The following is a 25883-nucleotide window of genomic DNA, read 5'->3' on the forward strand; positions in this document are numbered from 1 at the left end:
AGCATCAGCAACGACGTTTTTTGAACCTTGCACATGCCTAATATCAGTAGAGTACTGAGAAATAAAATCTAAATGGCGCAATTGTCGAGGTGAACATTTATGAGGGTTCTGTTTAAAAGCGTATATTAACGGTTTTTGATCCGTATAAATTATAAAATTTCTGCCCTCTAACATGTGTCGGAATTTCTTAATTGCAGAATAAATAGAAAATAATTCCCTATCGTACGCGGACCATTTCTGTTGACTTTTATTGAGTTTCATAGAGAAAAATGCTATAGGTTCCCATGTTTGTTGAGACAACTGCATAAGTGTGCCGCCGATTGCGACGTCTGAGGCATCTACCCAGATGCTTAGCTGGGCTCCGGGAATAGGGTGTCTCAAAAGGGTAGCCTGAGCAATGGCATTTTTGGCAGCAATAAAGGCTTGTTCAGCATTCTCATTCCAATTTAATTGTGGGGATGAATCCTGAACACGAGAACGAGATTTCTTTTTATTAATATAGCCTTCTAACAATTTTATTAAAGGAGAAAGAATATGTGCTGCTTTAAGTATGAAACATCTGTAAAAGTTAAACATGCCTAAAAATCGGCGAAGCTGAGTGAGAGTGGTAGGTTGAGGAAAATCTAAAATACATTTGACTTTGTCAGGAAGAGGTTCAATTCCGTTTTCACTAAGGTGAAAACCTAAGAAATCAATAGATGTTTGACCAAAGGTGCATTTTGAAACATTTATGCAAAGTCCATATTCCTGAAGTTTGGAAAATAAAGCTTTCAAATGCCTGCAATGTTCCTCAGAATCTTTAGAGGCTATGAGCAAGTCATCGACAAAAGCGTAAACGCCTTCTAAATCCCGCGTGACTTCATCTATAAAACGTTGAAAAGTCGCAGATGCATTGCATAAGCCGAATTGCATACGGATACTTTCGAATAAACCGAATGGTGTGCATATGGCGGTTTTGTGGATGTCGGCTGGGTTAATTGGTATTTGATGGTATGCCTTAATCAGGTCGACATGACTAAAAATTTTAGTACCGTGCAATGCAGCAGTAAAATCGGCTAAGCATGGAATAGGGTATTTGTCTTTTATTGTTTGAGCGTTCAATGCTCGATAATCTCCTACAGGTCTCCATTCCAGACTTCCCTTTTTTGGAACCATGTGAAGTGGGGATGCATAATTGCTGCTTGCTCGAAGGTCTCAAATGCCCCAATTGCATCATTGTTTGAAATTCTTGTTTTGCTATTTTTAAGCGATCTGGAGCTAACCGACGAGGTTTTGCAACCACAGGTGGACCTTTAGTTATCATATAATGAACGGTGTTATGTTTAACAGGTTGGTTAGGATCTGGTAATCTAGTAACTGAAGAAATTCTTTTAAAATTTTGTGATATGGTGTATCACTAAATACAGTTTTTACTGAATAAATGCTTGCATTTTTCACGCAACCGACGGTTTTAAAATGCGTTTTTAAATCTTTGAGACATTTGTTTCTGAGATCAGGCACCAATTCAAAGAAATGGAGAAAATCTGCTCCAAGAATGGGTGTACTAACATTTGCTATAAGAAAAGTCCATGTAAACTGTCGTCTTAATTTGAAATCCAAAGAAAGTGTTTTTTGACCATAAACATGAATAGTAGAAGAATTAGCAGCGAAAAGTGTTTGTTGGGACGAATTCCGTTTTTGAGAATTATTTGCTGGAAGTAAGGACACGTCAGAGCCGGTATCGACCAAGAATGAAAGGTTTGTTCTACGGTCACGAACGAACAGGCGACGTGAAACTTGAGGCAAAGAACAAGTCACCTCTATTCTTTGCTGGTTTCGTTTCCCTGCCATGAACAAGGTTTTGTACATTTGTCATCTCTACACTTTTTCCCAAAACGTCTATGATACCAGCAAGCATAATAATCTCTCCTTTTGGAATTGCTTCTTTCCTTATTGCGATCTCCGCGATTTGGCGAGCGACCACGAGAAAGAGAAATGCGATCAATACGTTTAATTTTTCTATTTGTTTAAATAATTTATCCTCAAGAGACTGATCGACTGTGCGAGAAACGGCACAAGTCCCTGGGGTTGGATTTACTTCTAAAATTCTGTCGGCAATTTCTGCAGCTTTATCTACAGTTAAATTGGAAACCGCTGCCAAAATAGACTGAACAGTCGAAGGCAAACGTTGAAGGAATAATTCTAACATTAAGTTATCAGGAACATTTAAAGATTCTGCTCGACGTTTCATATTTCTAAGCGAATCGGAAGGTTTTCGAGAACCTAATTCTTCTCCAGATAATAATTGGCGAATTTCTTGCTGAGAAGATTCTCCTGAACGATTTATTAACTCAGTTTTAAGCTTTGCATATGGATCAATAGGGTCTGGTTTCATAAGTAAATCCCGTACTATTGATGCAATATCTGGAGGAAGATGAGCAACTACATAATTATATTTAGTAATGGATTCTGTGATAGGTTTGGGGGTGGCAAGAGCAAAAGTACTTTCACACATAATAAACCATAAAGATGGGTCTGATCGGTTATAAACCGGAATTTGGACGGCATGAACATCAGACACTGTGCAAGGTTTTTAAGCCAAAATAAAAGCAAAAATTTAACTAAAGAAAATGAAATTAAATGATAAGTAGAAAACAGAATTATAAAATGATCTATAATTACTACTCATCTGTGATCCGGAGGACGAAAACCGATGTAATCCATTACTTCTGGTTTGGAGATCTTGAGTGATGGCTTGTAGTCAAAACCGAAAGTGCTTGAGAACTGTTCATACGATTTAACACAGTCCGGGTTACCATTATGGTGATTTCCTATTATGTTTTTACCACCAATCCTCAAATTCCATATCACAGATTATGTTCTTACTGCATTAATATAAATATTAACAAGACATAGTGCACAATAAAAATTAAACTTTATTTAGGAACATCGCGCATACTCCCCGACAGCCTGCCTGTTTCGCTCTGCTCGCTACTCGTAAGAAATTTCTCCTCTAGGGTTGCCACACTTATCGGAGGGCGCAAGGTGCGCTCCTTATCGCCATCACCACAGAATACATTATATAGAGGCAAACTATATGCATTATACTTCTATTATTATTATTTATGTGTTCCGCCCGAAGCCAATACATGGAAGGTCTTCGTGGAGGACTTTCTAAGAGAAACTAAGAGCTTGTATTAACACGTTACGCATGGAAAAAAACCACGAAAACGCCCACGCAGCCAGCCCGTTTGCGAGATTCAGACCTCAGACCGAACTACACGCGTTCAGGGTCTTTACCGCTGGTTGGCCATGCATTATACTGATGCTATTTTATACTTTTTAAATTTTTGTGAACTAAGTTCCATTAAGGTTCACTTGAAGGAAACTCTCAGCACAAACACTCAAAAAGAAGTTATGCTATATTTACACATTTTGAAATAGTCGAATATACAGTATTTTCCTGTAACGATAGTGCTCGATATATCGCGTTTTCTGATAGAATGCGTATGTTGCTTTAAATCGAATGTAAATGACCATTTTCAGAATAATTGCCTAAAGCAATAAACTGTAATTTTAAAGTATCAATCGAATTAATGGATTATTCAAAATAAAATTTGTTGATATTGAAAATCTATATTATGTTTTGAATTATAATGTATGCTGCGAGGCTCTAGCAGAACTAACAGCTCCAGTAAAACTCAGGATACGGTAATTTAAAAAAAAGGCAGGAAAAGAAAGCGGAAAAAGAATACGCTTGCCATGGTGAAACATTGGAAATGAGTAAACAAAATGTTAATACTATACATGGATTAAAACACGAGCCTTTTCGATATTTAGAAAGATTTATTCAAAAATTACTGTTCTTATTTTTTACTGTAAAAGAAATAATTTAAATGGAAATGCTCAGCTGATTTTATTTACTTAAATATTTGATAATGTGAATTGAGATACCTAAATCATTTGCGTATAAGAATTCTAAAAAATGTGAAACAACAGTTTGAAAGATTTTGCTTTAGTTTGGTTTATTTGATTTTTCCAAAACATGTGAGGGCTATCTGACTAACGGGAGGACTGCTTCCATGGAGGACTTTCTAAGGGAAACTTGCTGGCATCCATATTGCATAGGCATGGGAAAAATCGCGAAACATCCACTTTGTAAATATTTAACATTAAGGTAAAAATATTTAACATTCTACATCTATATTTTATTCAAAATTTTCCTTAAAAGGAATTTTAGCAACTTAATACAAGTACTGCTATATAAGACAAGAATTAAAATAATGTTCTTTTATGATTTACATAACACAACTCTTCCTGTCAAAAATAACCATATGAAGATGCATCAAATTTCACAATCATGCCATTTATTTCAGAAACTGAGATGTATCTGTGACATTATCTTGTCTGTATGTAGATAACTTTTTAACAAGGTTGTCGCATAAGATTATGACTGAAATTTCTTTCAAAATATTCACTATTTTATTACTTCTGTTAACCAATAAATGAGATAAAGGCTAAATTCTGTTTTATAAATATGAAAAAAGATGAATGAAATAGATTTATGTTAAAATGAAGCACACAAAATCTGCCGAAATGACCATGTGTTTGATATTTAAATAATGTATTAATTATTCCGCACATGTAACCTTTCAATAGGAATTAAGTATTTAAACCTTTTACAAATTTTGACTTAGCCTAAAAACTTGATTGCTTGAATTCAAGGCAGATAATTAGCTAAAACTAAGACTATTTCGCTAGTTCGTAAGATTTTATGACTGCGGTGTGCGTATCTATACAAATTAAATTGAAACTTTTATTTGTTTTCCACTTAAGATATTTGCACTGCACTAATATTCATTTTTGAAGGACTTAAGCATTTTCAATAAATTAACATTTATAAACGTACATTAATGTGACCAAACCCGATGAAGTTCAATAAAATTTTTACTTGATAAGCAATTAAAATCAGAAATATCCACAAAACTAGTAGCAAGTCAATAGGGATTTGGATTTCCACAAAAAAAAAAAAAAAAAAAAAAAAACTTTTTCTTCTGTCCAAAGCATGTAGACAGAACTTGTTTCATCCTCGGTAAGCCACCACCTGCTTTACCGCCTCTAGGCACTGATCAGTGAACAACAGTTTAACACTAGGAAAGCCATTAGTTAGGTGAAACAACTTGTTGATCATCCTATAAAGAGGGGGGAGGGAAATCTTACAATAACCGTTTTTAGAACCATTTTAGTTTCAGCTAAAGGAAAAAAATTTTGCACGCACGGTTTTATTATTGCAGTTTTCGGAACATAAATAGAATCAAATGCCCGCCGTCCGGTGGGTTAAATTGCGCTTTGAAGTGGCACCACTGGCGCGCGTTATGTGCGTCAGCACTGAAATTCTAATCATTTGCACAGGGTGTTGCATTTACGGTGGCCAGCAGTGTATTTCATTTTCCTGCCATATTGCGACCAAAAATAAGCATATTTTTTATTAACAATTTTGTATTCTAATCAATTATATGAATTCATTAATTTAAGATAATTTTTTATTATGGAAAAATTATGGCATTTTTACTTAAAGTTGGCTTTTTTCTGATGAAACTGCAGAACTGAAAAGAACACTTTACAGAACATAAAAGTGAAATAAGTGAATTCGCTGTGAAAGGAAATCACTGTGGTGGTGGAGGAGGATTACTAGTATCCATATCACAAAAGTTCTGACCCTGACATAGATGATCTGAACTTTCCATTTCCTCATCATCACTAGAGAATTCCGATACAGGACTTTCAAGTCTACCAGAACCATTTAGAGAAAATTCAGATTTGCATTCTGATCCAATACAGTAGAAGTCCAGAAATCCACAAAGCCTGAGACCAGAGGTTGTGCCGATTTTAGGATTTTGCGGATTTCAGGACAGAAAAGATAAATCATAATATTCAGACTAAAAGTGCAAAATAAATAAGACGTATTAGATACATTTAATTAAATTATTATATACATTATTGCAATCACTTATTATATGCATTAAACTATTATTACATATATAAATTGATTATATTATTATATGTACACAGCATCGAGGTTTGACGATTTCACCTCATGCAAAGATTTCCGGTTTCGGATTCTGGCGTTAGAATCACTGTTGCTGTAAAACTTCAACAGCTTTTCTTTATTTTTTCATATATCATATACAATCGTGTCGCAATTCCATACGATTCTGTTATAAACCGAGGAGTAGCATCTGCCTCCATCTTTTGCAGAATTTGCACTTTTTGCATTATGATCAATGCAATGTCTTTACGTTTTTCAACGTTGCAAGCAGCAAAATCATGAGTGCATTTCTTATCTGTCATTGTATTAAAAAGGGCTGAAACTTAAAAATATTCTTAATTTATCCACAAAATATCCAGATTAAAAAAATGGCAGCACTAAATAATCTCATGAAGTAACAAAGCTCAGAAAATACAACAGCGTGAACCGTGAACTTGAAAGAAGGAGTTGAGTGAATTGTCTGCTTTTTTACCTCGATGCAGATTAGAGCGGGGAAAACTTTTATCATGATGTCAATAATTTGGTATTTCCATTATGACTCATTATTATTCGGTAATTATGACGTCAAGTATTTTTTCTTCGATATTTCATACTCAATGTAGCAGTTTCCAAAACCTGCAAACTGAATGTTTATATTTTTAGAGGCAACGTGGATTTTCGGTATTTGACTGTATTAGAATTATATTTTGTTATGAGCTATTTACTGTCACCTATCATTCTTTTATTTCATGACAAAATTTGGAAGAAATACTATTTGAAAAACCTAATACACTGAACATGTGCAAACAAACTCGTTGAATTTCTTCACCTAATGAAAAGTGGTAAAAACCTATCTTTGAACTGATTTTACAATCCAATCTCTCTTGTACTACTAGATACATCTATTAGAAACACTGCAAAGGCAAAGTCAAAAATGTCAAAAAGCCGGGAAAATCAGTGGAATGGTATAGAAAAAAACACTGCCTGAGGGATGTACAGGCAAATAAAAAAAGTCCATTTTCGTGGCAACACAGTTAAGTGGTTAACTTTACATTAGCATGTTCTCTTCCAATAAATGAGAGATGCTTTCCAATATTTAGATTAGGGATATAACATTAGTCAAATATGTTTCTGAAATAATGTGAATAGTTAGTTCATAAACAAACTTTTGCATTTTCCTAATTGAAATGCTGCGAAAATATTTATGTTTCTAGTTATATTCCTATTACATTAATTTAACTCCATTACTGTTTTGAAGCATATTTTTTCTCATTGTTTAATGTTATTGAAATTGAGGTAGACAAATCTGATCATATTAAGCTGTATCTACTGTATATTAGAAAATGCATAATTTATAAAAAAATTGAATTAAAAATAAAAGGCTGAAGATATTAAAGACCCTGATTTTTTGATATATTTAATGCATTAAATAAATTTAATAAATAATATAATTTAATAGATAACAGATTTCATAAATAATTTAATAAAATAATTTTCCCCCAATAGCATCATAAAAATTAAAGAATACTTACATAGCCTTTTCTGCATTTCGAGCCTAAAAAGAATTAAAACAGATTATACATACCATAATAATAATATAACATAATAATAAAATATTTAATTTTTACACGCTTTTATATTTTTACACTTTCATTAAAGTGTAAATATGAATTTATAAATTGAAAACAATCTTTAAAAGAAAAATCTGCATTTAATTCTTAAAACACATATGTAAAAATTTGTTGTACTTTTCTATTATGGACTTGCCATGCATTTTGGCAGTACTATTGTAATAATATGTGTGTGTGTTTAATTATTCTTGTTAACACATACGTAGTCCCCAGACAGTGTTATCATTAAGTCTCAGCATGTTCAACTTCTCTTTCACAGGAAAAAGGCGCAGCAGGTGCATAATAGAAAAGTACACAAATTTTATTTCAATTTTTTCTTTCTTATATCCTGTAGAATATTTTAGAAATGCACATAATATTACATACTATACAATAAACATACAAACAAAACTCTATAATGAAAACTCAAATATATTATACATTCTTAAATTAAATTTTTTTAATATTAAGTCTAACTTTTATCAATGATCAGTACAGTCAAAAGTCTTTAATTCGGACTCGTCGGGACTTCGGCTATTCCGGATTATCGATTTTTCCGGATTATAGATCATCAGTTTAAGTCTGGTAAGATGGCATGCAGAAATTATAAAATTAAAAATATGAAACCGTAATTTATAAAATAATGAGCAATTATGATCTAAAGGGTATCAAAATTTACAAAAAAAGAAGCTTAATATTTATTTGTTTACTTTATTAAACATTTCTTTCAACGCGCGCATGCGTAAAGCATACCTTATGCATAGCCGATATTAGAAAATTGCAACCAGAAAACTATTTGATTTGTATTCGTGATATTTATAATGACGAGGAATTTGATTTAAATCATATCAAAGACGGAGTACATCGAGATTAAATACTACATTTAGTAAGGAATTATAAGCCGAATAAAATAAAAACATCTGCCCTGAAGATAACGATAGTGCTGACAGATCAACTTCCAGTTCATTGCGCGCCACGACGTCCCCCCCCCCCCCCACGCAGAGCAGCGTGAAATTGATAAACAGATTTCGGACATGGACCTTATAAGAAATAGACTAACCCAAATGGGTTTTCTCCTTCGTCTGAGGCGTTCCCGTCTGTCACCTTGATCCTATCTGAAGGAGTAAGGACGACTTGCAGAAATTTAACAGTGGTTGCCTATTGCAGCATGTATAATTGTCAAGAAAAAGCTGGTTGTAGCGCCTCATTTCACAAATTAGAATTTCTCCATATTTTTATTTTTAAAAATTTAGCATATTTATCAAGCATAATTAACATTCCAAATAATTATAAAGCTATTGCATGCTTTCAAGGCTGCATATTTTTTTAGCTTTTCCTATGCTATAAGGAAATTTGTAACTACTTCTTTTAGAAAATAATATTTTAAATCTGAACTAATGAAAAATTTCAAACAAGCAATTTTTATGCTTTTTATTGGTGTAAATAAGTAAAAAATACTAAAATAATTTAAAACGAATTTTTGAAAGTTTTGTTTAAAATTCTAAATTGTGCTGCTTTTTTAAAATTATAGATGAGTATTATAGCGCAATTTCTATAAAGGAATTTTATTTCAATTATATTTCATAATACATCACAGTGATAAACACTTTTGACTCCTAAAAAATTTTTATACATTTAAATTCTAATATTAAAATTGTATTTAACTGTAACAATTAATTTTGCTATATTATATAGTGATTACTTTTTTAATTTATTTTGAGTTCTGCATAAGATTTTTTTTATTTACTGTTAATTTAGTTTATTAGCCTAAAGGGGCGGTAGCCTAGAAAGGCTGTTAGTTTCGAAAGGGCATTTTGCGTTGTTTTGCTGTAAATGTCCGTGTCTCCTTGCAAATTGTTGTTACCAAATATTATCGACATGTATTATATTTAAAGAAATTAAATAATAAAGATTCTGCATGAATACATGTGTGTTTCTCGCACTGTGACAAAAACGACAGTAGTATCTACAGTCATCAAATTTTGAATAATGTAATCCTCCATTCGAACATGGGCATCTGGATGGCCGAATTTCGAATCTGTTTAATCTATTTCATATTTTAGAACTTTAACGAATTTTTGATTAACAAACTCAACGAGTTCAGAGAGAGCACTGTACGGAAAATAACAGTTTTATCTCCAGTGCCGAAATTCTAAAGATATGCTGTTTTCAAATATATGTGGTTTACGGGCAAAAAACATGATATTCAATAACTATAGGTAACGTACAAAACGTTAAAAAAAGGTTCCTTTTGGGCGTAATATAAATCTGAGTGCTTCTAGATTTTATTTTACCTTTTTTTCCCCTTCATTACACTCAGAAAATTTTATGCGCCGAATTTTATAAATTACTAAAATAAATATTCCACTTTAATGTTAATAAGTTAATGATGATATAATCAAATAAATGATTGTTTTGTAATGTTATTATAGTTTTGAAAATCACTGCCTGAGAAAGGCAATTATTAAATGAAATCGGATCTTGTTTAATTTTACCTTATTTATTTCAAAGCATCACGTACTATCAATCTTATTTAATTTTACGTTATTTGTAAGCAAAATTAAGTTCATAAATTTTGTGCTTAGAGTTTTTATCGTTTTACCAAAGTAAAGATGTTTGTACATGAATTATGCATGAAAAAAACGTGTGAAGTGCAGTAAAAAGTGCTTTAATGAGATATATTAAATCCTATTTGGAAAAAACTGTGGCTTACATAATCTCATCACTATACAACGTATCACATTTAATAATTAAAAAGAGTTATGTGATAGAAACGCCATAGGTTTCAGTGTTAAAATAAACCAGATCGTCCCTACTCTTTCGTGCCGACATGTCGGTGACGCGCGCCCCGCCCACTGGGTTAGTCTATCTCTTATAAGGTCCATGATTTCGGAATGGTTAGATAAACAAAGGATATGCCTTTATGCATTTTTTGTAGCAATTCGTTTTTTGTTTGATGGACATCGAAACATACTTTCGTTTTCTAGATCCTTTGGGAGCTCCAGCATCGGAAATTCTATTTAACATAATCGAAAGTTCAAGCTTACTTTTATAAAATTACTCTTACAGTCTGCAAAAAATAATAAGCCGGATCCAATTCGAAGATTAAGGAACAACGCAATCATCAACATTAACTGAAATAGATAATTAGATAATTTTAGCTTATACCATCCGTTATACATTAAACGCGCACGCGAAAACGTATTCTGCACTTGCGCACACGCATATGCACAGTCGTAAACGTCTTGCGCGCACGCGTAAAACGCCTATGCGCATGCTTCAACGCGCCGCATGTGCAGAAAGATTTTAGCTTTGAAGTCCGGATTATAGATCATTCCGTATTATGGGTGTCCGAATTAACGACTTTTGACTGTATATATATATTGTTGCGTGTGTACGGGTTTGTTATGAAATGAATGCACAAGTCCGATGAAAAATGAACAAAAATTTATTATTATCACAACAAAAATGCTTAAATTTTCTCAAATTATCATGCAGTATTACAATATCTCACAGTAGTTACCTTCTAACTACTCAAATGTCCAATAGAATGTAATTCAAAACAGCTAAAGAAAGCTAATCCGTGAATTCGCTACAATTAACAAGAGCAGTTTTCTAAACAACAACAAACTAAGCAACTACTACGAACTGAGATGTTTTCTTCCTTTTATAAGATTTTAAAAATCACGCGCTAGAATTTTCCAGTAGTTTCTCGAAATCAAAAAGAGATATTTATTTATTTAATGCACGCGCTCTTGTATTTTCAATTTTCCGGCTTAGCTTTCTTTTAATATTCGTCACGCGCTGCACTGCGCGAGAAATAAAACCATTTAATTTATAATTGAACTAACATTAGCTTTTTAAATACCAAATTCGTAACACTATATATATATAACAAAATTATGTATACATTTATATACAATAATTTATTTACTAAAGTAATACTGACTATATTATCTCCTAATATAAAGTTCGTAGAATGTATCTGAATGAAGTAACCTGGAAGCACTGAAATTTAATCCCGAAAATAATATTTTTTAAAAATAGAAATGGAAACTTTTAAAATTAATAAACTAAGTAATTATCATCACTGATCCGAAATTGGTCGACTTTTCAAGGAGAACAAACCAACCCCCGTTCAGTTAACAATAATTAATAGATGCGGAGGTGTTTTGTCTTTTACTTAAGTAAGAAGTATGATGCCAAACTGGCAATTTGAGTTAAAGCCAAACTTGTATGTCGAGTTTTAATCCAATTAGTGAGATTAAAGTGAGATGAATTAAAGTGAAGTACTATAAAGAATTCATTTTGAATGTATCAGTTTAGTTAAGTAAATGAATTCCCCCCCCCCCAAATTGCCAGATCTTACTTTTGAGCAAATATTGAGCTATTGAGCAAATATTAGGAAATATCTTTTTAAATTAATTAATTCAATCTTATATACATCACAAAAAGTTTTTATGAAAAACCTAACTATTCAAAGTATTTCTGAGCGATATGCTCGTGAAAATTGATCAGTATAGACAAAAAGTAAGACATTTAGACTCATTCTAAATTTATTTGTATTGAATTTCACTCTTTTTTGGGACTTTGTGCAGAATGGGTTCTAAATTTCTCACTTTTTGTCTATATACATATGCATCAAATACTTAGATAACATAAACACAGCGGTTTTTAGAGGAAAGGGGAGTTCAAGTGAGTCTGACGTACCTCTTCTTAATAATGTTATATCATATTTGATTGCATTCCCCTTCCTATGTATTTATTTTTGTGGTTTTTGTATTTTTAGAGGGTTTTGTATTTCTTTAAATTTTTTACTTTGGTTTGGTTTACTTTATCTTTTACTTATTGGTACTGAATTTCACTTTTTTTGGGTTCTTGTGGAACTGGTTCTAAATTTCTTACTTTCTGTTTCTCTCTCTATATATAATTCAAAAGAATTATAGAGAAAATAAAGCAAATTATCTACTAGAAAATATGAAGTGAAATTTAGATTTCAAATGCATACTATTGAGGTAACAATTGACAATTTAGAAGGCTAATGTGCATCATCGTGGTAATAATAATTATTTGAAATTAATAAAGATACTGCTGTGTCAATTAAAATGTAAAAGAAAAAAATAAAACAACAGAATGGTTAGACTAGAAGAGAAACACGCTAATGTGACAACCAAAACCGTGAAAAACAACCTTATATTTAGCGTAGGTATAATGAAACACTCAATCGATTTCGAGGGCAGCTAAAGGTCCCTCCTCATCAGGAGAAAGAAATACATAGAAAGAAGAAAATAGGAATCACAGAAACACGTGGTGCTTATCAGCACTGCACGTCGTTATAACTAGATTTTTAATCAGAGTTGCACTGGCCGCCTACTTTTACTGAGCCAGGCTGTCTGATCAAGCATAAAGAAATATTAGCGAAGTTAAAATAGGGAGCGAGGGGCAAATGCACATTACACTCAAAATCTGAACTTCAAATAATGGAAAGCAACCACTGAACGGATTTTTATACCCTCTGGTAGTACCAAGTGCGAGGAGGTAACGCCATCTATCGGCAAAAATAATTGAATTAAGACAGTAGAATTTTAAAGGCATTAGGAAGGACTGGATTGGACTTCAAATCATTAACTAAACTTTCTAAATCTTTGTGAATGTGAAAAGCCTCAAGAAAATCCAATTCGCCTATGGAAGAAGCCTTTTGGATGATTTTTGCAGACCCAAAATCAAAATTATGGTTAAAAGTCCAGCTATGATACGCTATTGAAGACTTGTTAATTTGCCCTTTTTTGACATAAGATTCATGTTCCTTGATACGAAACTTCAACGCTCTTTTTGTTTGACCAATATATCTTAAACCACACTGACATGATATACTATAAATTCCCCAAGAATTCAAGACAGAAACGCAATCTTTTAGAATCGAAGGGTGAATTTTATTAATAGGGGAGAAACCGACTTGAAAATTGAATTTCTGGAGAATCCGTGCAATTTTATAGCTAACAGAAGGATAAAATGGAAGCACGACAAGGTCATTGATATTATTTCTAACAGTGGAATGTCTTCTTTGATGGGAATCTGAAAAATTTTTGACGGCTTTATCAATAATCACGGGAGAAAATCCACGGTCAATCGCAACTGCTCTCAGAGCAACTCAGAGCTTGAGAGCAGTTGCGATTGACCGTGGATTTTCTCCCGTGATTATTGATAAAGCCGTCAAAAAATTTTCAGATTCCCATCAAAGAAGACATTCCACTGTTAGAAATAATATCAATGACCTTGTCGTGCTTCCATTTTATCCTTCTGTTAGCTATAAAATTGCACGGATTCTCCAGAAATTCAATTTTCAAGTCGGTTTCTCCCCTATTAATAAAATTCACCCTTCGATTCTAAAAGATTGCGTTTCTGTCTTGAATTCTTGGGGAATTTATAGTATATCATGTCAGTGTGGTTTAAGATATATTGGTCAAACAAAAAGAGCGTTGAAGTTTCGTATCAAGGAACATGAATCTTATGTCAAAAAAGGGGAAATTAACAAGTCTTCAATAGCGTATCATAGCTGGACTTTTAACCATAATTTTGATTTTGGGTCTGCAAAAATCATCCAAAAGGCTTCTTCCATAGGCGAATTGGATTTTCTTGAGGCTTTTCACATTCACAAAGATTTAGAAAGTTTAGTTAATGATTTGAAGTCCAATCCAGTCCTTCCTAATGCCTTTAAAATTCTACTGTCTTAATTCAATTATTTTTGCCGATAGATGGCGTTACCTCCTCGCACTTGGTACTACCAGAGGGTATAAATTCCGTTCAGTGGTTGCTTTCCATTATTTGAAGTTCAGATTTTGAGTGTAATGTGCATTTGCCCCTCGCTCCCTATTTTAACTTCGCTAATATTTCTTTATGCTTGATCAGACAGCCTGGCTCAGTAAAAGTAGGCGGCCAGTGCAACTCTGATTAAAAATCTAGTTATAACGACGTGCAGTGCTGATAAGCACCACGTGTTTCTGTGATTCCTATTTTCTTCTTTCTATGTATTTCTTTCTCCTGATGAGGAGGGACCTTTAGCTGCCCTCGAAATCGATTGAGTGTTTCATTATACCTACGCTAAATATAAGGTTGTTTTTCATGGTTTTGAACAGAATGGTTGCTGATTCCATGGAATGATCCTAATTTATCAAGAAGAATTGGAATTGCTCCATACAATCATAACAAGTACGTTTCATCATCTCACATATCTGAAAAAAATTCCCTTTAATTTTACATTTTAACATGTCTGAATTTTACCTTATCATTTTGCATATGCAAGATAATTCGCTACACTAATTAAATATTATCTTTTCAGCAACTGCACAGGATTTTACTTTTTAATCATTTTGAATAAATTTTAAAATTAACTAATTTAAAAGTTTTTCTTTTTAGTCCAAAGGGGCTTTGTCCCTGAAGGACTATTGTTTTCGTTTTGCGATTTTGCGTTGAATCACTATAAATGTCCATTTCACTTTTCAAACCGTTGCCACCCAATGTTAGAGTCCTGCATTATATTTAAAGAAATTAAATAATGAAAAATCTGCATAAATGTATGTATACTTCTTGCATTGTGATAAAACAACAGTACATAGAGCCATCGAATTTTGAACGACGTAATCCTCCTACAAATATGGGCATGCGGAAGACCAAATTTGGAATTTGTTTTATTATCGATTTCATATTTGGTAAAACTTTAACGGATTTTTGAATAACAAACTCAAGGATTTCAAAGTGAGCAATGGCAACACTACGGGGAGAAAAAAAAACCTTTTTATCTCCAGCGCGTGGAAACGTGTATCAGAAATTCTAAAGATATGCTCATTTTAAAATTATTTTGCAACATTACTATTGAACTGAAATTTACGGTTTAAGTGCAAAGAATATGATATTTAATAAATAAAGGTAACACACAAAATGTTAAAAAAACGCCCATTTGGACATAATTTAAAATCTGAAACCTTTCAGATTTTTTTTTTTTTTTTCGTTTTGTTTTGCTTTATATGTATGTTGAAAGATCTTAAATTCACTTAGTTCGAAAACAAGTTTTTCTAATACTTGCACAATAGCTGCAAAGTAAGATAACAATAATTTATTTACTAAAGGAATATTGATTATATTATCTCCTAATAAATTTAGTAGAAGTATAAAAAAAGAGGGAGCCCATACGTAGGATGTTTAATTCCGAAAATTGTGTTTTAAAGTAACCTGTATGTAAATTATGAAAATGTTTTACGGGGACTTGAATTTAAAACATGAATAACAAAATTTCAATGTTTGAAACAGAAATTAAATTAATAGCAAGTAATTATCGCTATTGATCGGAAGTTGACTTTTCAAAGAGAACAAACCAACTCCCGTCCAATGAACAATAATTAATAAATGTGAAGGTGTTTCGTCTTTTACTCAAGTAAGAATGGTGATGGCAATCTGGTAAATTAAGTTAGGCCAAAATTGTAGTTCCATGAAGTGGTGGTATTTAGAACGAAAGTAGAGTACCAAAGAACTCATTCTGAATTAAGCATTTTCGCTAACATAAGATTCTTTATAAATTTTGAGTGAAAAGCAATTTGGGAAAATTTACAAAATACTTGAGTAAATGTTCCACAATATCCTCGCTTTTATGCATGTTAATTCAAAATTATTTGTATAAAAATTAAACAGTGGCGATCTTAATTGGAATTATGGATCACCAGCTGCCACAACCCCAGTATGTTTCAGTTCAAAGTATCAAGTGACTATGAAAACAAAAAATTAAAAAGTGATTTAATACCAGATTCAAAAATGCTTCGAATACCAGATTTTTCATTTAAAGATAAATGTGTTTATCTCTTTTTCCAACACCAGGCTTCACACCATGTGTATTACTCCTAGCATCTTCTCTTTGGGGAGGATACAAGAAGTGATAGCACACGCCAACTGTCCTTCTAGGTACACTCCTAACACGCCCTAAAAATTTTTTCTTCTTTTTTGTTAGGAGATTCAACTATGGTTATGAGACTGACTTGTTTTTGAGTTTTTCTATTTTCTTTACCAGTCACTTTCAACTGACCATAATTTAGCACAGAAATGCTACCCCCGACACACAATTTTTAAAACAAAATGTTTCTTTCTTCTTATTGTAGGGTAAATTTAATTATATTTTTGCAAAAATTTAAAAAGACTTTAACTTGATTATAATACTTATTTGGCTTCAATTTCAGTTTTAATTTAGTATAATGCTGTATTATTAATAAGTAATATGAAAGGTTTTTGAGAGAAAACAAAAACCTTTGACAATTGTACAATGCTAAAAACCAGTTATCTTGTTTCAGGAATGCAGGTTTTTGATCTACTGTACTTAAGCATCTCTTAACCATCAGCAAGTTAATATGCTGATTTCATTGGAGAGGACTTGCCAATTTAATCATCAAAATGTTAGTATATTACTTAGTATTGCATCATATTATTACATTTTTATATTGTATTTTTGTTGTATTAAACACATGTATCCTCAATAAGAAGAATTTATTTAATTAATTCTAAAATTGAGTATTATACAAGAGTTGGAACTTTAATAGTGGCAACTATTTATTTACAAGGAATACAAAAGTCATTCATGTCACCATGTTTTACAGTCCTTCAATATAGTCGCCAGCATTGCGTACAACCCATTTCCAACGATGTGAAAGTCGCAGAATACCTGTAGCAGCGCCTGTTTTGTTGGTAGTTTGAATGGACCGGTCTACTGCCGCAAGAATCTCAGGAACAGTTTAGAAGCGAGTGCCATGAAGTGGTTCCTTCATCTTAGGAATTAAGTCATAGTCACAAGGGCTTAGATCTGGGGAGTATAGTGGATGGTAAAGCACTTCTCAGCCCCATCGCTTGAACAAATCAGTCACAGCTTGCGCTGCATTGTCATGCAAAATGAGAGGAGTGTTCTGCAGAAAGTGTCGCCGTTTTTTTCTCAAAGCTGGTCGGAGATTGTGCTCCAAAAATGAGCAGTAATACTGTGCAGTGACAGTCTGCTGTGGGTATGCGTTAGGATGACACCATCACAGTCATACATGAGAATCACCATAACTTTCACATTGCTGGGGTTCTGACGAAATTTCAAACATCTTGGTGACCCGTGATGACGCCATTCATTTGATTGGCGTTTCAGTTCTGGCTGGTACGATCGAGCCCAAGTCTCATCCAGCGTAATGATATAGCGTAAAAAAGCATCTCCTTCGCGCTCATAGCGCTCCAGGTGGGTTCGGGCAGCATCGTATTGTAGCCATTTCTGCATTTCCATCAATTGATGTGGAACCCATCGTGAAGCAATTTTTCTTATGGACAGGTGTTCCTTCAGAATGTGCAGCACAGTCGTATGCACTAATCCTGTTTGTCTGGCCAGCTGACGAATAGTTTGGCGGCGATCACTGTCCATTAGTGCGGCAACAGCTTGCACGTCTGCATCGCTGACACTTGGACAACTGGCCACAGCATGTCTGCCACGTTTTGGCGTCCTTCATTGAATGCTTTCATCCATCTTGCTACGGTTCTGTAAGGCAATGCAGATTCCCCGCAAGCCTCTTGAAGCCCCTTATGACACTGTCGTACTGTACGACCTCTGGCACATTCAATTTTTATCCAACATCGTTGTTCTTGTTTTGAAAACATCCTGATAACACTTACTTTAGACCGCGAGCTAATACAAGGATCCGTTCTTCGTGTCACTCCGCATGCACGTGACGTAGGCAGGACGAGTCTTTTTGCTGAGAGGTAAGGTAGGTATGTAGTTTATGTGTGGTATACGAGATATTCTTTGGTTTTGTTGCGTAGCGTTTTTCAGCTGTGTTGCCACTATTAAAGTTCCAACCCTCGTATTTCATTGAATATGAGTTTAACTACATATGAAAATTATGTTTTGCTGAATATGAAAATAGCTTGACAACTATATTTTACTGAATATGAAAGTTCATAATTCAATATACACTATAATGGAAGTGTGTTCATCTACAAAAATATGAAAGACTTTTTAGTGAAGAACCTTATGAAAGTATTTGAACATTTACTTTGTGAAAAAATTTGAACGTTTACCTTGTGGATCTATTTTCCTCAAGAACTTTACAAAATTTCATTGGACGTTCTTATTTCAGGACTCAAAAATGTGCAATTGTTTTAAAAGTATATAGTGCTTGAAATTATTATTGAATTCAAAATTCTACAACTTTCAGTGACATGTCAAATTGAGTCAAAATATCAGTTAAAATTCTACGACGATAATTTTTGTTTAAAAGTTAATATTATGTTTTGTATTTTCAAAATTATATCTTTCATATTTTACTGCCCTAATGCTTTTTTTTTTTCCACCCAACATTTCTTTTGAAGAGGGGATATGTAAGATATAACAAAATATGATAGCTGCTTTCAAAAATAATTCGTGACCTCAAAATTAACATTCTAAATTTGGTGCTCTCCCCCTAAATTCATCTGTTCTTCCAAATCCTAGATTTTTTTATATTGTGAAACATTTTAATGCAGATACCTCTTGTCCAATCAAGTTAATTGTAAACCAAAACTTTCTCTAACTTGAACTGAGAGTATCAACTTCATTCCTTCTTCCTTTGAACTGCTGCCTTCTCTTTCACATAAGCTCTCCTGCTGGCAAGACACGTCTCATCCATGCTGATGCCGCTTACTTGCTTAAGATGACGTCGTACTTCAAAATGGAACTTATTGTATTCAAATATAATTAGGAAATATCTTGTCTGAAAAAGGATGATTTGATATAAGAAGAAAATAAATAAATAAATAAATAAAGATTGTGATTTTTCAAGCTCAGTTGTGCTAAATGCGTCATCATGCTTTTCCACTCAGCCCTACTACCTTCAAGCCACTACGGTCTTCTTGGCCATATATGCAACATTGAAAGATCTTAAAAGTTTCAATGTTTTCATCTATGCATTTGGAAATATTACACACACACACATATATATGTATATATATATATATATGTAATGAAGTGAACTAGACAGCCAAGGCAGATTATTTATTCATCTTTATTTCAGTAAACAACATGTTGTGGTCACAAACATTTTTGTAGTCTATTTAACGCCTATTTCAAAATGGTTACATTTCAGACTGCTTCGTGGTAAAAAGAGAAACAGCACGCAATTTTTGTTCTAAGTAAAGCCTTTTTCTTGGGTGATATTCTGTAAGCCATCTGTGGATAGTTCATGCACTTACATTAATACAGTTTTTCTCAAATTCACCTTTTACATCAGCAGCACTTGCATGACGACTATGGAGAGACACTCATTTTAGATATCAATTATCAGATTTTATGGTCACCTTCTTGCAGCCTGATCTGGCCCTTCTCTCAACATCACCAGTTTCATGCTTCAAATTAATCACTTTCAGGACTGTTGAGCATTGTAGCCAATTTTTTAGCCATCATGATTGCAAAATACTGTTCTTTAGCTAAAGCAACTTCTAGGAGCATTTCTGCCACACGATTTTTTTCCTTGTGCCAATTGAACGCATTCAGCATTCCTTCATCACTTAAAGAAAGAGATGAATGATTATTTTCCCTTCTTGCTACACTATTTATAGAAGTCAGATGACACAATGCAATATGACTGTTGAATGATCTCATAGTTTGCTTTGTAGCAATTAAGATAATTTTATATGAACAAAATACTGCGTTAACATTATAAAATGTACATTTTTCCAGAGGATGCAGTTTTTCTTATCTGCCACTGTGTATATATAATATATATATACAATTTTTTAAAAAACAAAATATAATCATGTCTAGAATTTTTGTGCATTAAACTGCTGAAAAATTATCAGTAAAGACATAAAGTAAGAATTTTTCACAAAGACCAAAAATTGAAATTCATAGGTAATAAATTTTAAATAACCCTACAAATGCAGTAGAGAATTTAATTTTAAATTTACCACTTATGAATTTCAATTTTTGGTCTTTGTAAAAAATTGGTTCTAAATTTCTTACTTTCTGTCTTTACTTGTATATAGATATATGAACTATATTACTTATAAGTTTTCATATATATATCACATGGAAACTAATGTATAGAGCAAAAGCAAAAGTGAACATAGCACAATCTGCTGAAGAAAGAAAGAAAAAAAAACAGTAATGAAAAACCAAAAAGCTTAGATACCAGAATTTTGAAAGCACAAGTGGAACTAGTGCCATTAACTGCAAATTATATATATAGCAAGATATAAAAGTAAGGAGGCTGCTAACCTTCAATACAGTAAAGTTTTTGTATAAGAACTTTAAAACTTAAAAAGGATGGAGATAATATATAAAGTGGGTACATTAGGTAAGAGATAAATAGCGCTAATAGCTGCTATTTAGCATATCAAATGTTGTATGATATTAAATCCATTTAGTGTGAATACAAGTTATTATTACTTGTGCAATTGCTGCAAAGTTAGTTAATAATAATTTATTTCCTAAACAGTATTGATTAATTGATTATATTATCTCCTAAGTTTAATCAAAGTAGAATTATTTTAAAAGTGTGCATCCATACTGGTAAGTTATATTTTGAAACATGTTTTGGAAAGATGATGATGGAATTAGTAATTTGAAAGCAAAATGTTAATAATGTTTTAACGGGGACTGGAGTTAAATCATCACGAAGAATAATAAAATTTCAATTGTAAAAGGAAAAATTAAAACATGTAATCATTGTCATTGATCGGAAATTAGTTGACTTTTCAAGGGGAACAAACCGACTCCCGCTCAATGAACAATAATTGATAAAAATACGTAAATACGAAAGTGTTTCGTCTTTACTCGAGTTATAAGTTAAAGCCAAACCGGCAATTCTAGTCAGGCCAAATATTTCCGCGAATAGTTGCTACTCAAAGAAATTATTCTCATGAAGCATTTTAGTCAATTCAATTTGGAGTAAAAATCAATTACTGTAGAGAAATCCTGTAAAACTCGAGTAACCGTCCCCGACACTTTCATCTTTATGTATTTGAGTACTATATTATTTGTAGAAATTAAACATTGGAAATTGTCATTATGAAATCGAATTCAAAGTAAAGTTGAAATAAACATAGAAGATTATAAAAAAGATAAATAATGCAAACTTTGTAAAAACAAATCAAAGAAAATATAAAAATAATATAAAAATAATATAGAAAATAATATAAATAAGATCAGTGAATGTACATGAAGATATAAAGGCCAGAAAGGTATTAAGTAACTTACATTCTTTCTAGTGGGGGAGTTGGCAAAGTGTTCTCTTCGTGTCTGACTCAGAAGTGTAGGGTGTCCGAAAATTCTTAGCGGCAGTAGGGGCTTTGAATAATATCAGTCGGTAAGACTTGGGTGAAGTAATTTATGGTAGTGGGTGGGACTTGGAATTCTTGAGGGATGTATTTTGTGGAGTTCTTATCTGAGAGAGACCGTCTGTTAAGATTTTTTTGAAAATACTAGTGAATGGAAATTAATTAATTTCTGGCTAATTGTCGTGTCACAATGATTAAGAATTTAAGAAAGGAAAAAGGCATTTTCGCTGTCCAAGAGCTAATAGACAGTCTAAAGGCAGGAAATAGGCCCATTTTTTTAGTAACAGTATATGTCTGAAGACAATTAGCTTTTTACAATATATACAATTGAGTAATTACACTATATATAAATCTTTCAACTGACAGTCATCCAACTTATACCGCCTTCTCAGGTTTAGGAATAAATTATCATATCCCTATCAGTTAAATGATTTAGAGTGAGTATTTAACGCCTGCTCTTTTAAGGCAATGGTTGATAAATTGAAAGGGAATTAGATTATTTTTGAGAATTTTGATAAGGATCAAAATTTCACGTTGTAAATCTATTGTATCTGTGCATATAGTTTTAATTCGTTGTATTTGATTAATTATAGTATTGTTAATTACTTTTTTGGATATGTTGGAGTTCCAATTTATTAATTTGTTAGTATTGAAATTGAAGTTTCTTGTTTTGTCAAAAAGTAAAATTTTTTTGTAGTTAATGATTTGAAGATCTAGAAAGTCTATGCTATTTTGTGAATTACACTCAAAAGTCGTTAATCCGGACTCGTCGGGACTTCGGCGATTCCGGATTATCGATTTTTCCGGATTATAGATCATCAGTTTAAATCTGGTAAGATGGCATGCAGAAATTACAAAATTAAAAATATGAAACCGTAATTTATGAAATAAAGAACAATTATAATCTAAAGGGTATCAAAATTTACAAAAAGAAAAAGCTTAATATTTATTTGTTTACTTTATTAAACATTTCCTTCAATGTAAGTTGCTTCGTTTCATGTGATAATACTTTCTCTTTAATTCTATTAAACAGACATAATTTCTTGTTTAGTTACAAAGTTCCGCTGTTCAAGTCCTATAATTGCTGTGTTGAAAATACCGACTAATAATTTGTCAATCGAAATGTTTTCGTTTTCAATAACCTCTGGGTCACTTTCTTCACTATCGGAAGCGATTTATAATGATGAGGAACTTGATTTAAATCAGATCAAAGACGGAGTATATCGAGATGAAATACTGCACTTAGTACGGAATTATAAACCAAATAAAATAAAAACATCTGCCCTGAAGATAAGGATAGTGCTAACAGATCAACTTCCAATCCGTGGCGTGAAATTGATAAACAGATTTCGGATTTCAAAACATACTTTCGCTTTGTAGATACAAATTACATATTAGTAAATATATATCGGAAATTCTATTTGACATAATCTTTCTAATCTATCATAATCTAATAATGACGTTTCTGCCCCCCCCTCTGCCGCAGAGCAGCGTGAAATTGATAAACAGATTTCGGATTTCAAAACATACTTTCGCTTTGTAGTAAATATATATCGGAAATTCTATTTGACATAATCGAAAGCTCAAGCTTACTTTTATAAAATTGCTCTAACAGTCTGCAAAAAATAATAAGCCGGATCCAATTCGAAGATAAAGGAACAACGCAATCTGCAACATTAACTGAATTAGATAACTTTAGCTTAGCATATAACTCCGTTACACATTAAACGCGCATGCGCACAAACATATTCGCAGCCGTAAGGGTCTTACGCGCTCTCGTAAACGCCTGTGCGCATGCGTGAACGCGACGCATGCGCAGAAAGTTTGTAGCTTTGAGGTCCGGATTATAGATCATTCCGGATTATGGGTGTCCGAATTAACGACTTTTGACTGTATTAGTTTTATTAAGTTTAAGACAATTCGGATAAATGTCGGAGTTTTCAATTTTACCAAAATTATTAATTGTAATAAGGTCATCAATATATCTGTAGGTGTGTTTGTAGTAATTTAACTCTTGTGGTTGTAGATTTTTTTGGAAGTTAAATTCTTTGACAAATAAAAAGATATTACAGATCGAGGTGCTGGAATGTAAGCCCATTGGCAATCCTCTGACCTGTTTAAAAAGTTGATTTTGAAACTTGATGTAGTTATGAAAAAGTGTGCATTTTAGGTAGGTTTTCCATTTGTCAAACATTATATATATATATATATATATATATATATATTTTTTTTTTTTTTAATGTGAAAACTCAATTCAACAAATGGAGAAACTCTAGATAATTTTCACCCAACTACCCTCAAGTCAAAATACTAGCTAAGCACAAATTTATGATTAGTTAATGACAATTTTGGAACTTTCTGATTATACACACCAGTGTTCCCCAAAGTCACAAACCATTGGCAACTAGCTTTTCACAAAGCTAAGACAATAGACATTTTCAAAAATGGAGGTGCACAAAGAATTATTTAAAACAGGAATTCATTAACCAATCTCAATAGGCCCTATGTGCATGAGGAGATGAAAAAAAATTTGGCATTGCTGTCTGTAAAAAATGAGATAATTGCATAAATTCGGCACTGAAACCAAATTTTTATCCATAAAATTTGATCATTTATGAAGCACAACTTCATGAAATGCAAATTTTCTTCAATCCCTACTGTTAGGCAAAACATGATGTTTCAGAAGAAATATAATTCTTCTTCGTCAGCCAGCAAAATCCATAGTCCTGCTATGTTTGCTTACAAGAAAAAAAAAAAAAAAAAAAAAAAAAGAAAAGAAAAGAAAAGAAAGAAAGAAAGGAAGGAAAATAAATAGCACTCTTACAACAAAAATAAACACTAATGACCATTAAATGTATAGATGCTAGCACAGCTTTTGATGGAAAGCAGCACTCATCTACTGTGAATGCACTAATACACTGGCATCCGAAAGTTATGGAACAGCATGTTTTCTGTGTCTAATTTGAGAATGAAGCAACATAGAAACAAGAAATTTAAAAAGAGCATGTTCCTTAAACCATTCTTTAATGAATGCAATATAAAATGGTTCTAAAGTTCAACATATACATGAATTAGAACAAAAAATTGCTTTCTTGGCAGAGAAACCTAGTCTTGGAGAAAAAGTATATCACAGTTGTTTGAGGAAAATTATGGTGGTAACATTACAAAAATGGATTTTAATAAGGAATGTGTCCACCCCTAGCTACAATACATTAGCAGCAGCAACAACATTCTATGTTGTTAATTAAACTGTCCGTCAGTGAAATCAGAAATAATGACCAGACACAGAGTAATCCTTGTTCAAGCTCATCTAACGACTTTGGACGACGACTTAAAGCAGCAACCTGTCTCCCAAGGTAAACCTAAAGATGCTCTATCAGATTCAGGTCTGGGGTTTGGGCTGTCCACTCCATTCGTTCCATACTGTGACTCTCAAGATATTCTTCAGCAATCCCAGCTCTGTGTCACGCATTGTCATCCATCAGAAGAATGGACCAAAAGAAGTGGCATATGAATGGATATAGTGATCAAGTATCTCCTCTCGATATCTCACACCATTCAAAGTTCCTCCATGGAAAACATGCAGATCACTGTGACCATCAAGAAAAATCCCAGCCCAAACCATTATTCCATCACCTCTAAAAACTGTGACTTTCCTCAGTGTGGGATTGGTTGTATCTGGTGTGTTGTTTCCTCCAGATCAGGCTCACGACCTCAGTCCCTCTCCAGTGTGAACCTGGACTCGTCTTTAAAGAGAACAGATGCCAATTGTTGAATGGTCCAAGAGATGAGGCCTCTTGCCCAACGTAAAAGCAGCACCTCTGTGTCTCCGGGTCAAAAGGACACAAACAACTGGTCATCTTGCATTACAGACGTATATTTTGCATGCATCGGCGTAGTGTAGTAGCTGAGACTCTTGTTCACGTTGCCACTAAATCATCTGCTAT

At 32.9% G+C, this 25883-nt stretch overlaps 1 protein-coding gene across 1 annotated transcript in view; it reads right to left on the reverse strand.

The window, feature by feature from the left end:
• The window catches only part of LOC118181483 (pre-mRNA-splicing factor ISY1 homolog), an 81301-nt gene that overhangs the window by 50791 nt on the left and 4627 nt on the right, over positions 1–25883 (reverse strand). Inside the window, exon 2 of the mRNA XM_035350636.2 lies at positions 7540–7562. Coding sequence (XP_035206527.1) covers positions 7540–7562 — 23 coding nt within the window. The remainder of the gene's footprint in view (positions 1–7539; positions 7563–25883) is intronic.

This window comes from Stegodyphus dumicola, chromosome 1 (genome assembly GCF_044657685.1).
Source record: "Stegodyphus dumicola isolate Sdum_Otavi_A_Nest chromosome 1, ASM4465768v1".
In the NCBI taxonomy this organism is placed as follows: Eukaryota; Metazoa; Arthropoda; class Arachnida; order Araneae; family Eresidae; genus Stegodyphus; species Stegodyphus dumicola.